Raw genomic sequence first — 13,534 nt, 5'->3', positions numbered from 1 at the left:
ATCTGGCTTCCCCTGTTCCTGGTAAGAGTCAGCACTGGAGTTAGGTCTGACGAGGACCACAGGTCCCTCTCCTCTTGAGGCACATGCTCTCCTTAGCCCCTCGAAGGTAGGCAAGCATGTGAATTCAAGTTACAGCAGTAGGAAGCTGTGTCCGTGATGCTTCCTCACTTCTCAGAGCAAGTCCCTTCTGCACTGCCAACCATCTCCCTCCAGACATTGGACCTGGGGTGTGTTGTGCCCACACATACAGTGCCTCTTGCAGTTGCTGTTTTCCCTTCCCACTCAGGAATCCTTGGGGAGAAAGGGGCCAGGATAGACTTTTCAGACTTAGGCCACACAGTAATATAGAACCATATGAGTCAACACACCAGAGACACCTGAGGGACTGTGCATGGTGTTTATTGGAGATGACAATGAGGTGGAGCAGGTTCTGAATGGAGCATGCTCTGTAGGTCACACACTAGAGCCATAAGGCAAGGGTAGCCAGGTGGACAGCCTCTGGGGGCTGTCCACTGTGTCCTAGTGTCCTCATCTAACCCTAACTTAACAAGCGGCAGCTATGAGTCAGGGAGCCTGGTCTTGCAGGAGGCATGGAGGGAAAGAACAGAAATGACAGATGCAAGGGCAAAAGAATGAGAAACGCAAGGGGGCCGGAAGCTGTTCCTCCCTCCCCCGCAGTCCAAGCTTCTGGCTTCACTGTGCTCCAGTTCCCTAGGCTTGCCAGATGCTAAGCTTCCTGGTTTGGAGAGGAGGGCCTTTGTCTACCAGAGCTTCCGTTGTGAGTCTGTCTAGCCTCACCTGCACTGCTCCTGTCTTAGGTGTACTCGCCCACCCCCGCTGATGTACAGAAGTGCTACCGTGTTGAGCTCTGATTGTTTCGTTCCTGATGTGTGGCAGTGAGGAGAGTAGAGGCCCTTAGACCCCAGAGCACAACTGAGTCTCTTGTCAGGACTCACGCTGTACTGCCCACGCTCCCACCCTCGTTATTAGGGGGCATCCATTCTGGTCGGGTGTCCCCTGCTAAGTGATCCTGGCCTGAGATCACTGCCCACTGCGGCAGCTTGTGCGGGTGAGGGAGGTGCCAAGGATACAGAACACAGCTAGTACCTGGGATGAGAGCCTACGGGGTCACTGTGCCCAGGAGGTGAGGGGGCCCCTTGCTTCTCCCAGAACCTTGGGACCACAGTCAGCCCTGGACCAGGGGCTGGGCAGGGGGTTGTGGGAGCTGAACCTAGTGGCAGCCTAATGCCAGTCTAACTCCAACCTGCCTGAGGTGGGCACCCCAGCCGCTGTGCCTGTGCCTGCCAGGGTAGGGCAGGTGGTGATCAGTAGCTGTCCTTAGGCCAAGGCCGGTTACGTTGCCAGTTCCGGTCATTGTGGTCGTGCTCCGAGTCCTGGGCTAGGAGCCGGTCTTGGGGGTCATGCCCATTAGCACTGGGAAGCCCCGAGGTGTGTTGGCGATGAGGCTGGTACAGGTCCTGATAGGCGTCTGCATAGTCCTCCTCCAGATGGCGGGAGCTGCGCTGTGAAGATCCGGTCCAGGCCTGGCGGGAGCTCTCGCTGGCCTCATCTGAGGGCATCAAGCTGTCCCGCTCCAGGGGCGAATGCTCCTCACCACGCTCCCCCAGCAGCTGCTGGTTCTGGGGGCCACACAACAGCTCTAAGTAAGATGAAGCAGACCTGGCCTTTGCTTCTCCTAGAACTCTGGCAGGGAGGTGGGGTTCTTCCCCCTCTATTCTCAGTTCCCAGGTTTTGTTTTGTTTTGTTTTTAAATAGTGCGAGGAAGAAGTAAGCTGGGGCATTCTTCTGGACCAGACATAGAAAGCTGGAGTTTGGGCTCCTGCAAATTCAGGCTCTCCCTTAAAAAGTGACTGGGAGAAAGGTGTGGAGAGAATGTTTCCATTGACCCTGGAAGGCCCATCTCTGGTTACTCATTCACTGTGCTCTTCAGCCAGGAAGCTCCTTGACCTATACGCCCGAGGTATATACAGCTTGTCTGTAGAGCAAGCTGAAGCAGGGCTGACAGTTCTGCCATCCCTGGCTTCACCTGCAGACCAAGGCAACCCCTTGGGCAGGGCAGGAGCTTTGCTTTGGACTGTGTAAGCCCACTGGAAATGGTTACCTGGAGTCCAGGGATGGCACTAGGAGGACCCAGGAGTCCAGGGCCAGGCGCTGGATGGTGGGTAGCGCGCCAGTAAACCTCTAGGTATTCAGCCAGGTGTTCGCAGGCATCTTCCAGCTGGTTCTCATCCAGAATCACATCGAATGACTCCTGGAGAGAAAGAAAGCACACGACGAGGTTGGCTCCTCAACAGCAGTCCCAGAGCTTCTGCACCCTGGAATAGGGTGTGGCTGCAGCTAACCCAAGCACTCACTGGTGGGCACTGAACCAGCTTGTCATATGCCATCATCTGTACAGTCAGGTGCTTCATCTGCGACTTCCCCCGGGAGCGGATGAGTCGCTGGAGAACCTGAAGTAGAAGGGCAGAGGTCGGCCGAGAGTCTCTCGGGCTCTAGTCAGAGCTGGGCCTGGAAGGATCTAGGCACATTCCCAACTTGTCATAGGGCATTAGAGTACCAGGTGAGGATGCCTCTGTGTGGTGGTAAGGGGTGGCAAGGAAAGGAACCAACCGGTCACTCCAGGCAGGGCCCAAGCAGAGGTGCACTATATTCTAGGGAACATCTCCTGTGGGACCCCAATCACCCCAGTTTCACTTACCTTCGGTGAGGATACTTTGACAAAGACGATGATGGGAGCCAATGAGGTCTTGGCTAGCTGTGCTGGGTGGTTGATGGTATCAGCATCCAACACGACTAGCTGCAGGGATTTGGCCAGCTCGAATATGCGCTCAATCTCACTCTGCACTTCAGCTAAGGAAGGGGAGCAGCTCACCAGGGGCTCTGCCCACTGTTTAATCCAGGGCTTTGAGGGCTGCTGTGTGGTGAGCAGGAAGGACCTGACTGACAGCCTGGGCAGGCAAGGGACTGGGCAAATGAGGGCAGACCTGGGGCAGGGGGTGGGGCATAGGCCAAAACAAAACAACACAAAAGTCCTGAGAGCATCAAATAGGCAGAGAAGCAGAACAAAGGAGTGCTCACCAATGCTGGATCGGGCCGAGGAGCGCTCAATGATGGTCCTCTTGCCAGGGTTGTTGAGCACAGACCGCTTTGCCAGTGAGAGGTCAGCTGTGACCCTCGTGATAGAGATCCTGGTGTGGAGGGTCACAGCGGCCTTCAAACCCAAGTCTTTTTTTAAAAAAACTTATTTATTTTTTTATTATTATTATGTATACAGTGTTCTGTCTGTATGCTTGCTGGCCAGAAGAGGGCACCAGATCTCATTACAGATGGCTGTGAGCCACCATGTGGGTGCTGGGAATTGACTCAGGACCTCTGGAAGAGCAGTCAGTGCTCTTAACCTCTGAGCCATCTCTCCAGCACCCCTCCCCCCCAAGTCTTTCTTTACCCAGCTCTAATTCTCCTTGGGAAGAAACTAGTTCCTCATTCCATTCCAGGCCAGGGCAACCTACCTGCCATCAAACCTGTGTTTTAGGAAGTCGAAGAGAGCCTTCTGCATCATGTCCGTGACCTGGAGGAGAGGATGTGGTACTGACAGAAGGTTCCAGGAGGCAGGCAGTGTCTCTAAGAGTTCACGCCCTCCACACAGACCCACACTCTCCACACAGACCATCCCCACTGTCCTTGAATCCTTCCCGTGACCTGGTTGGACATTTCCTCACCTCGTAACCTTTCAGAGAGGGTCCCACCAGCACCACAGGCCGCATGGAGGGCACCACATCGTATGGGGGAACATGTTCCGCCTGCAGAATGGCCCGGAGGTCAGACAAAATCTTGGCCTTAGTACCCACTTTACGCCTGATTGCTCTGGGGGCAGAGTCAAGAGCTCTGGGTTCCCTCCCCTCTGTTCTGCAGATGCCAGCAGTGACTTGACCAGAACCAAAATCCACAACGACCCCCAGACCCCAGCCCAGGTCCCTTTCTGACTCACCTGCTTCTGCTTCTGCTTGGCTTTTGGGAAAGGAAATAAAAGATTAAAGTTGGTGAAGGGAGAAGGGCCTGGGGACGTGGTAGTCCCTTCCCCAGGGGAGAAAAGGGGGTTCTCCTGCTTTTGCAATCCCTCCGCCAACCCCTTCCCATGAAGCTCACTGAGGAGAACCCCCTTCCACTGTCTCATCTGCCCATTCACCCAAATGAGTGAGCTGAGGGAAGGCTACCTAGAGATGGAGGAGGAGAGCGTCGGTTGCCAATGTCACTCAGGCTGGAAGGGTTCCCAGATCTCCTGACAGAGATGGGGGTGGGAAAACAAAAAGAGGGGGGGTTGAATGTGTCCGTCGGTTCCAGACATTATTTAATGTTTTAATAATTAACTACCCTTATGACAGTTAAGCATGTATGGAGTGTGGACTTGCATGGTATAAACGTGCAGCTGTGTTCTGTGGGTCAGGTGTATGTGTTTGGGGGTGTGTGTTTAGAGTCAGTCTCAGCACTGTTCTCACCTGGCTTTCTGTTCCTGTTTGAGCCGGATGCTCTCCAGGCGTTGGGGGCTGGGGATGAAGGCGATGTCTCCGCCCTCTTTCACTAGCCTCCCGATCCACCAGTCGTTGCTGTACTTCTGGAGGGGGGGGGGATGAGAGTGGGGAGGAGCTGTGAGAGGCTTCTGGGGGGGGATGAGAGTGGGGAGGACCTGTGAGAGGCTTCTGGGGGGGATGAGAGTGGGGAGGAGCTGTGAGAGGCACTGGGGGGGGATGAGAGTGGGGAGGAGCTGTGAGAGGCTTCTGGGGGGGATGAGAGTGGGGAGGACCTGTGAGAGGCTTCTGGGGGGGGGATGAGAGTGGGGAGGACCTGTGAGAGGCTTCTGGGGGGGGGATGAGAGTGGGGAGGAGCTGTGAGAGGCACTGGCCCAGGCTTTGGAGCCAGGAAAGACTCTGGGAAGCTGGTGTAAGGAAGGCAGAAGAAGGGCCAAGGAGAGTATGATGGCATCACAGGAGAGTGCGGCCAGGTTCACGCCACAAGCCCTGTAGCATCGCAGATGTCACAAGAGACTGGTTAGTTACTCTTACTTCTCCCTTAGACACAGAACTGAGGACCAAGCCAGGTCTGAGAATGGTGGGGACCTTTGGAATCAGGTCTGTGTGTGAGGGGCACACAGGTGTGCACACAATGAAACTGGGAGTCAGGTCTGTGTGTGAGGGGTACATAGGTGTGCACACACACAGATGAAACTGGAGGAGTCAGGTCTGTGTGTGAGGGGTACACAGGTGTGCACACACACAGATGAAACTGGAGGAGTCAGGTCTGTGTGTGAGGGGTACACAGGTGTGCAGAGATGAAATGGAGGAGTCAGGTCTGTGTGTGAGGGGTACACAGGTGTGCACACACACAGAGATGAAATGGAGGAGTCAGGTCCATGTATGAGGGAGGGGTACACAGGTGTGCACACACAGATCAAACTGGAGGAGCTGAGGACTTATTTTAGATCTAGAACTGAAGAGGCACTAGGGCCTGGGACAGCAACAGGAAAATTAAGTGCTAGAGTAGGGTAGAGTAGGCTTCGGGGGAGAATAAGGTTGATTACCTCTTTAATGTGCAGAAAATCTTTGGCCTCGAAGTTGACTCCAGAGCCCTGGACTGGGCACTCCTCATCCAGCACCCCACAGTAGCTGACATTGGTCCTCACAGCAAATGCCACAGGTTTGTGCTGGGAAATTTGATCACCAGGGCAATGAGAGAGACCAGAACATCTCTTGGGGGAAGGCAGGCAGAGGCCCCAGATGAGAAGCCTCTTGCCCGCCAACACACACTTTTCCACACCCTGACGTGACCCTGGGGACCTGAGATCCTGCACAGGTTTGCACCTAGCCTGGCCCCCGGCCGGCAGGTATACCTTGGCTCTCTCCAGCTGCTGCTGAGCCTGGCTCTCCACTTCTCGCCTGGCACTCTCCCGGTCCTCCTCCAGGGAGACGTCTGAGTCCAGAGAGGGGCGGCTGGTGTAGGAGTCGGCTGAACCCTGGGACGGGAGAGTCTGTGTAAAAGGCCCCTCCTAACCTTGATGCTACTTCCCCACCCTTTACACTGCTTCTTGTGTGCCCCCAGTGTCTCTGAGGATACAGGGAGGCTGGCCCAATCCATGCGTGCAAAGATCAGGGCCCCTCTGCCCCACACCTATCAGACCCCACACCTATCATTTTTCTCTCTCTTTTCTCCCCTCTACCATGTCCTCTGAAGCAGAAGGAAGGGAAAAATACTACATATGATGTATTTGAGATGGTGTCGAATCCAGGAAACCAGGCCTTCTTATCCATGCTAGCCTGAAGCAACCTGACCATTATCCCTTTAAGACAATTGGCAAGAATACAGCTAGCCAAGAGATGCTGGTCAGGGCTAGGCATGGTGGTGCACACCTATAATTCCAGCACTTGGGAGGTAGAGGATCAGAAGTTCAAGTTCAGTTGCAGAGGTAAAAGCCATCCTGTTCTATTTGGGACCCTCCCTCCAAAGAAGGAGGAGGAGGAGGAGGAGGAAGAGAGGAAGAAGAAGAAGAAGAAGAAGAAGAAGCAGAAGCAGCCGCCAGATAGGGTAGGGGATGGCAAGATTGAGTAAAGGCATTCTCTTGCTTTAACAGGATAACAGGATGACCAAATCCATGGAACCAACGGTGGAAGCAGAAAACCCATCTCTAAAGTCGTCCTCTGATCACACAGTGGCACGTGTGTGAGCTTACACACACATGTACACAGTAAATTAAAACACATGCATGCATGCACAGCCCTATCCGGATGTGACCATTTGATCACTGAGGCTTTCTCAGAGTTTTTTGTTGCTCTTATTTGAGTCAGGGTCCACTATGTAGCACTGGCTAGCCTAGAACTTTCTATACAGACCAAACAGATATTTGCCTGCCTCTACCTCCCAGATGCCAGTGTGCCACCGCCGCCCGGCTTTTGAAAACTGTTAAATGAATGAATACTTGTCCTATAGTGTGAAGATTGGGCCCAAAGTCGCAGACTCTTAGACTTTACCTCTCCTTTGCTTTCCCCACCCACTACTTTCTTTCCTCCCACATCTGCTAGGACTGGAAACTGGCCAGGTGTCAGCAGCAAGAAGACAGAATGAGAAAGCAATACAAAGCTAGTTCCCTGGGTACAGGTGAGGCTATCACGCCTACCACCTGGCCTGCAGCTCCCTCGCCTTCCCCTGGGCCCAAGGGGTAGCAGGCCCTGGAGGGAGGCTGTGCTGGTGCCAGGCAACCCAGCTGAGATACAGGACCTTGGGGATGGGGTGCTTTTGGTAGTGTGAATAAGAAGTCTTTGAACCCTGCCCAAGTAGGATCTTAGGGTAAGGAGTGTACATTTGAAGGGTTGCAGAGTTCACCTTCAAGACCATAAAGAAGATGCCAGACTTTGAGGCAAGCAGCTGAAAGTTAAGGTAACTGGATTAGGGAAAGGGCGATCTTTTCTGAGACTCAGTTTCTCCTTGCCTGCAGCTGTCTGGAGGGACTCTTCCCTCAATTCTGAGGTGACAGCGGCACAGAAAAGGTAAAAGGGTGTGTGTAGGAAAAGAGGTTTCAGAATGTCCAGGTTGAAGAACAGCACCTGGCATCCTCGGGCTAGGACCACCTACAACCCTGCCAGTGCAGAGACCTGAAGTCTGAGCTGGGGGCTGTGTCTATTGTAAACCAAAGGCTCAAGGCAGCGCCAAAGCGGGAAAGCCTTTTGTTCTGCACAAGTGGAGGCTTCTGCTCCCCGACTCTCCCAAGGCAGAACAAGGCTGAGTCCCAGAAAAAGTCCCAGGGACCTCACTCCCAGGACGTAAGTGCTAGCTGCAGGGTACGGCTTGCAAAGCGGAGGTAGGGTGGGGGAGAGAAGCCAGCAGGTGAGAAAGGCCGGGGCAAGGCAGGATGACCACCCACTGTGTATGTATGAGATACTTCCTAGGTACCCAGCAGGTGTCGGGAGAAGTGTGGCTTTGACCTCTACTGTTGCTAGCTCTCAGCCTACCTAATTTAGTCCTCTGGGTATCTGGGCTATCTAGGCTGGATGACCTCTTAACCCTGTCTAGGTGAGAATGACAGATCTGTCCCTAAATTGTTTAATGAGTTGTGTCCTGAGTGGGAAGCCACTTTCCATAATTCCTATGTCCTTGCGGGGGGGTTGTCTGTGCTGGTCTGGGAGCAATAGCAAGGTGGGAACACCCGGCAGAACACGTTAGGGCCTAATTTCCCCATCCCATTATGCCCCAATAGACAGAGTCTCAGCACTCTGGAGTCACTGGAGTTGGCACAGTGCCCTGGTGGTTGCCCCCCTTGCCTGGCGAGTGTGTGGGCAGGCTGCAGCTCCTCTCTTGCCTGGCACGGGGGAAGGAGAGGAGGGAGATGAGCCCAGTGGATTTATTTAGAGCCTGATCTCCCTCCTACTGCTTCAGAGGGGGCCTCAGGGAGAGCAAGGAGCTAGCAGGAGGCGGCAAAGTGGGGAGAGCGATCCAAGAAACAGAGGGTCAGGAGGGAGCAAAGGGTCAGCAGGCTGCCCTCAAAAGGCATCCACAGGCCTGACTTCTCAGCAGGGATGAAAAAGGAGCACCCAAGGCCCCATGGCCTCAGAGAGGTCTGTTCCCAAGCTCATCTTGGCACCCTGGGCTACACCAGCTGTCCCTTCAACTGTTAGAAAGAGGTGCCCACCAGAGCCTTGAAAATCATCTATCTGCTCTCACTGCAATGTAATTAGCCCCAGAGCCCCGTGGAAAACTGGGTCCGGAAGGAGTCTGGTCCCAGAACCGACTGGCATGTGCCTGTCCTGAGCCTCACCGCTCATCTGTCCTGGGCGTGAGACAGGAGACTTGACCCAATCCTATCAGGGGATAGTGGTCCTTTCCCAAGAAGGCCTTCCTGTGGAGTGTTTGCCCGGAGACTGGCAACTCCAAGGGGCTCTGAAACTGCTCCCCACTCTTGTCCCATCTTTCCAGGCATTCTTTCTGCTTTCTGAGCTCCGGGAATCACTGCCTAATGAGCTGATTTGTCTCAGTGGGTCAGGAGATAAAAGCAAAGAGGAGAATTAAATATTTATTGGTTGCCTGGTTCTCTGAGCAAAGAGCTTCCTTTCCATCCCCATGCCCTGAGCTCCCCTGGCCTCACCTCCAGGTCCTCCATGCTGAGCAGGAGCTCACAGGAATCCTCAGCAGGGGGCTGAGAAGGTGGACTGAACTCAGTCTGAGGGTCCACCCGTGTGGTGGGTGGCCTTTGGAAGAAACTGGGCTATAGTCAGGGTGAGGGGTCCAGGTCATGTGCATGGGTGGTGGGCAGAGAGGGATAACAGACCTCGTCAAGTTCTAGAATTCCTATCTGCAAGAGGCTGATACCCGACTCTCTAATGTTCTTCCAGATCCCAAATTTGAGGCACAGGTCCGGTGTGTCTCCCCTGAAGCTCTGCTTCTCCTGTTCTGTGCAGACCTCATAAGCCCAGAATTTAGAACTACAGACGTTGCGTTTTTCCCTCTAAAGCCTCGGTGCCAGGGCCTTCATGTCCTGAGCTTTGGGGCCACCTGCTCGAGCCTTCTCCCTACAGTGTCCCTCTGCACACACTCGAGTACCTGGGAGACCTGGCCATGAAAGCCCATATCCCCACTTTCCTAGACAGGCCCCCCCCTCCTCTTACGCACCCGGCCCCCCGCTGTCAAGGCGTTTTTCAAAGTCCTGAACTGGGGGAAGGGGTGAAGAGAGAGGTGTCATCCCAACTCCCCCATCCCCACCCTCCCCGTGGGCACTCACCGCCTCCGAGTCCTCAAACCCGGGCACGTAGGAGTCGTCATACATGGGGGAATCCGGAGAGGGGGGAGCGAGCGGCGCCGGGGGCGAGGACGGCGGGCCGCGCCCGAGATGCCACCGAGCCGCGCAGCCCTGCGGGCGGCGGCGGAGAGCGCGAGCGCGAAGGAGGGAGCGAGCCGCGAAGACCAGCTGCTCCCAGCTCAGATCACTGCTCCCCTCCCCACCCCCCAGCCCAGTCGGTCCCACCCCAAGCGCGCCAGCGCGGCTGAGGAATCTGCCGCCGGCTCCCACAACAATAGTGCCCGCCCACCTGACCCCCTCCCGGGAAGGCGCGGGCGGCGGGGCCGCCGGGGCCGCGGAACCGGGCGCACGCGAGCCGGGAAGGTGGGTCCCCGGCACCTCTGGGGCCGGGGCGACAGGGAAGGAGGGCGGAGAGGCTGCAGGCGGGGCGGATCCCGGCAGGGAGGAGGCGGGGCGAGGAGAGATGCGGAGACAGGGACTCTCGCAACCCAGGAACTGCTCCGCCGGGAAACAAAGGGCTGGCGCGGGGGAGGGGAAGGGGCGAGACGCTGCTTCAAGACGCGACCCCTGCGAAGAATCGAGAGGGTGCGGACGCCGGGGAGGCTGGATGGAGAGAGAGGAGGGCTGGAGGCAGAAAGGACGCGCAAGACAGGAAAATGGAGAGCTATAGGGGGGCGGGCAACGGATGGGGATAGGTCTCAGGTGATAGTGCCGTGTCGGCTCCCTGCACGTCCAGGAGACTCCCAAAGCAAACCCCACAATGGTACTGAAGAGGAATGGTTTGGAGATCCTAGACCGGTGCCATGAAAGCAGCTCCTGTCCCAAACAGGTGCGTGGCTGCAGCAAAGGACCGATCCTTGAAAGGGGGAAGTTCGGGTAGTCTGGCTAGGCCTCCCCACACCCACACCTGTTGCACGGGCAGATTTCATCCAACTTAAGCCAGGATGGAGATTCTCTTCCTCACTTCCCTGCCAAGGATTGTGACAGACATTGCCACGGCATCCGTGGGAACTCGGGCAGAAAGGGGCTGTTTTAGGTGAACCTAAAGGGAGAGATCAGCCAGGCCTGGTGTCTTGCCCCCTCAGCCCAGTTCCTTTCCATTGCTAGTTCCTCAATCCCAGTCCAGGACTTTGCCTATCCTTTCCTTTGCTGGTCTACAGGAAAATCAGAAAGCCACAATTTGCAAGGGTTAATGAGATCTATTAGAAGGTAGTGTGTATGGGAGAGGAAGACCACCCAAGCCAACTGTTTTCTCACCTATGTCTCATCTTCCTGTTTCCTTGGCAAGAAAAAGACACGGGGGGGGGGGGCGGCTCATCTTATGACACCCTAGTCTGTCTCCTTCTGATAGAAGGACTTTATTCCAACCCTTGCTACTGAGGGCAGCAGCTGAGCCTGGGGTCGACAGCCAAAATTCACAGCTGGAATCCTGCATGTGTAGGGGTTAGTAAAATATTATATTCGGTGTCCCTAAGCACCACCTGTGCCTTCCTTTTCCGTTGTCTCTTTAGTCCCCTCCTTCCAGAGGGTGGAGAGGTAGGTATCAAAGAGTAAGCCCCTCCAGTCTCCTGGGAGATAGTTCCTATCTAGAAACTCCTTTCCTGGCCTCTCATTTTAGGACTCTCCACCCGTAGAGGGTCCTGGGACTGTAGGTAGCTGTGGATTTGCTATTAGCAGCACCCCATCCTCACATCTTGTTGTCTTCATTCCCAGCTGGGACAACTGGTGTCTTAAGTCTGCCCCCCCCAGAGATCCGTTGCCATGCCAACCTCCTCCCCAGGAGAGGGGTTCAAGTTCTCCATACCTACAGGCATCCCCTGGGTCCTGCAGGCACTTGGTCTTCCTGCCTCCACCTGTACCTCTGATTGCTAACCAGTGCCCCCTTCATTTCTCACTACAGTCACACCTACCTAGTTCAGTTACCATGCTAATCTAGCTACGGCAGCAGGACTGGGGAGGAAAGCCCAAAGCGTGCCAGGAAGCTGGGCAGATCCCAATTCCTAGGCACCAAGTGGGGAAACTGAGGCAGGAGCTGGGAATTCTACACCAGAGGGAGGCCCCTAGCATTCCAGCTATTAGGTTGCTCCCTCCCCCCAAGGAACTCAAAGAGGGTCACAGAGGGAGCTTGGCACAGCCCTCCTTCCAATCTAGCCCCTTTCCCGGCTCCCCATCAGCCCTGACTGCACATTTTGGAGGAGCCGCCAGTTCCAACCTTCCCTTTCTCTCTCCCCCAGAGGTCTCGCCTCCTGTTTTCCCTCCCTCTTCGTGCTGCAGTTTCTCCCAAATGCCGGAGCTTTTCTCCCACCCCTCTGGGGAGGGGGCCCCAGCGGTTACCTCGTTCAGCAGGAAGGTTGCACTGGAGTCAGAAAAAGACATAGACCGGGCTAGTGGCCTCTCCCCCTCCCCCGGGCCAGGGGCTCCGAGGCGGGAGCAGGACCCAGCCGCGGCTCTGCACACTGCTCCAGTCTGCACGCCTGGCCTCGCCCCACGCCCGCCCAGCTCCAGTCGCCCGCTCCCTCTCCTAGCTGCTGGTTCCACCCCTTTTCCTCCCCCCCTTCCTTTCTAGCCTCCTCCTTCAATCTTTCTTTCACTCCCTTGCCTTTCAGTCCAGTCCCTCCCCACTTTAGTCTTCCCTCTCTACCACCCCGTTTTTCTATTCATCTGGTGTCTCTCACCGCCCTTCTAGCCTCACCTCGCTTCCCCCTCCCCCTCCACCGGGTTTCCAGAAAGGGCATGGTCTGTGGAGCTCTGCCACCGCAAGCAGAGGGCGGGAAAGGTTCAAAGACAGGCAAGGCACCAGAGCATTAAGGGGGAGGTTCGGCTCCCTCCAGGCCCCAGCTCGGATCCCACCCCTCAATCCGCCCTGCACCCCAGGAAGAAAGGCCCTACTGCATCCCCACCTCAGCCGGGTAACAGCCCGAGAAGGAAGAGTGCTGGTGTTCAGTTCGCTTGCCTAAGCCTCAAGACGCCCCTCAGAATTCGAGGAAGCCACGTCCATCCTCCCTTTCCAGGTCCCGACCCTGTGACTTCTGCAGAATTCTTAGGGAGACAGCCTAGCAGGGACGCCTCCTGTGTCAGTTAATGCTGCTACCGGTCTCAGATCCGCCAAAGGGAAGGTCAAGGCGAGGTGAGGCGGCTGCTTCGTAGCGCCCCCTAGGTTCGATGCCCGGGTGTCCGCACCCGCCCTCCAGGTGGCGGCACCCACCGCACGTGCTGTCTCCTGCCAGCAGGAGGCGCTGGCGCAGAGGGCGCAGCCTGTATCTAGACCCAGTTGAAGCCTTTCCCCCTCTCCAGGAGCCACATCCCCTCCTGGAGCCACATCCTATCTCCAGAACCCCCAGGAGAGAACCCCAAGCTGCACTCTGTCCCCACCCCTATGGGGTTCCTTTGAGACACTCGTGACCCCTCCAAAGCCCCAGACTGCTCTTACCTCCATCCTGGTCTCAGGGGGAGCCCAGGCAAGCCGGGCAGCATCCCAGCTCAGTCTGGGCAGCAGAGAGCACAAAGTCGCAGGACCGCTTCTCGGGTCAGTACCCCTTCTCGTCCCCTCCGGCGGGCACGTCAAAGCGGACAAGCCCAAGTTCTGGCGGGGGGAGGGCGGGGGAGGGCGGGAGCGAAGGTGTAATTCCCAATTCGCTTGCTTCCTACACCCTTCTAAGCGGACCAACCTCTCATTGGTCCTTCGATACTGGACCCTTCCTATTCTTAAGATAGTGGCTGCGCCTGGGCCTGGGG

General features: G+C 56.1%; 1 protein-coding gene across 3 annotated transcripts; it reads right to left on the bottom strand.

The window, feature by feature from the left end:
* Nucleotides 1-383: 383 nt before the first annotated feature.
* Nucleotides 384-13,250, bottom strand: Cacnb3 (calcium voltage-gated channel auxiliary subunit beta 3). 3 transcript variants are annotated; one of them, XM_085678720.2, is made up of 13 exons: nucleotides 13,230-13,250; nucleotides 5,906-6,028; nucleotides 5,597-5,719; nucleotides 4,518-4,633; nucleotides 4,236-4,300; nucleotides 4,010-4,029; nucleotides 3,741-3,821; nucleotides 3,531-3,589; nucleotides 3,100-3,209; nucleotides 2,720-2,871; nucleotides 2,376-2,471; nucleotides 2,123-2,272; nucleotides 384-1,640 (listed from the first exon to the last, which is right to left on the bottom strand). In XM_085678720.2, exons 1-13 carry the CDS (start codon nucleotides 13,233-13,235, stop codon nucleotides 1,326-1,328), a joined length of 1,416 nt encoding a protein of 471 aa, XP_085534846.1. In that variant the 5' UTR covers nucleotides 13,236-13,250; the 3' UTR covers nucleotides 384-1,325. The 3 variants fall into 3 exon arrangements, with proteins under 3 accessions (XP_085534846.1, XP_085534845.1, XP_085534844.1); XM_085678719.2 differs by lacking the exon at nucleotides 13,230-13,250 and adding an exon at nucleotides 12,134-12,289; XM_085678718.2 differs by lacking the exon at nucleotides 13,230-13,250 and adding an exon at nucleotides 9,782-9,986.
* Nucleotides 13,251-13,534: the final 284 nt, after the last annotated feature.

The sequence above is a fragment of the Myodes glareolus genome, chromosome 19, assembly GCF_982192425.1.
Source record: "Myodes glareolus chromosome 19, mMyoGla1.1, whole genome shotgun sequence".
In the NCBI taxonomy this organism is placed as follows: Eukaryota; Metazoa; Chordata; class Mammalia; order Rodentia; family Cricetidae; genus Myodes; species Myodes glareolus.
The sequence above is the reverse complement of the archived record's forward strand: the minus strand, read 5'-3'. Positions and strand labels throughout refer to the sequence as shown.

Bases quoted from the DNA above. Each gene is read 5' to 3' on its own strand.
- Cacnb3 (XM_085678718.2), bottom strand. From the start codon at position 9,826: ATGTATGACGACTCCTACGTGCCCGGGTTTGAGGACTCGGAGGCG. The intron at 6,029-9,781 runs GTGAGTGCCCAC...CTCCCGTCCCAG, and splicing joins GGTTTGAGGACTCGGAGGCG to GGTTCAGCCGACTCCTACAC. The intron at 1,641-2,122 runs GTAACCATTTCC...TGTGGCCCCCAG, and splicing joins GTGCCATCCCTGGACTCCAG to AACCAGCAGCTGCTGGGGGA.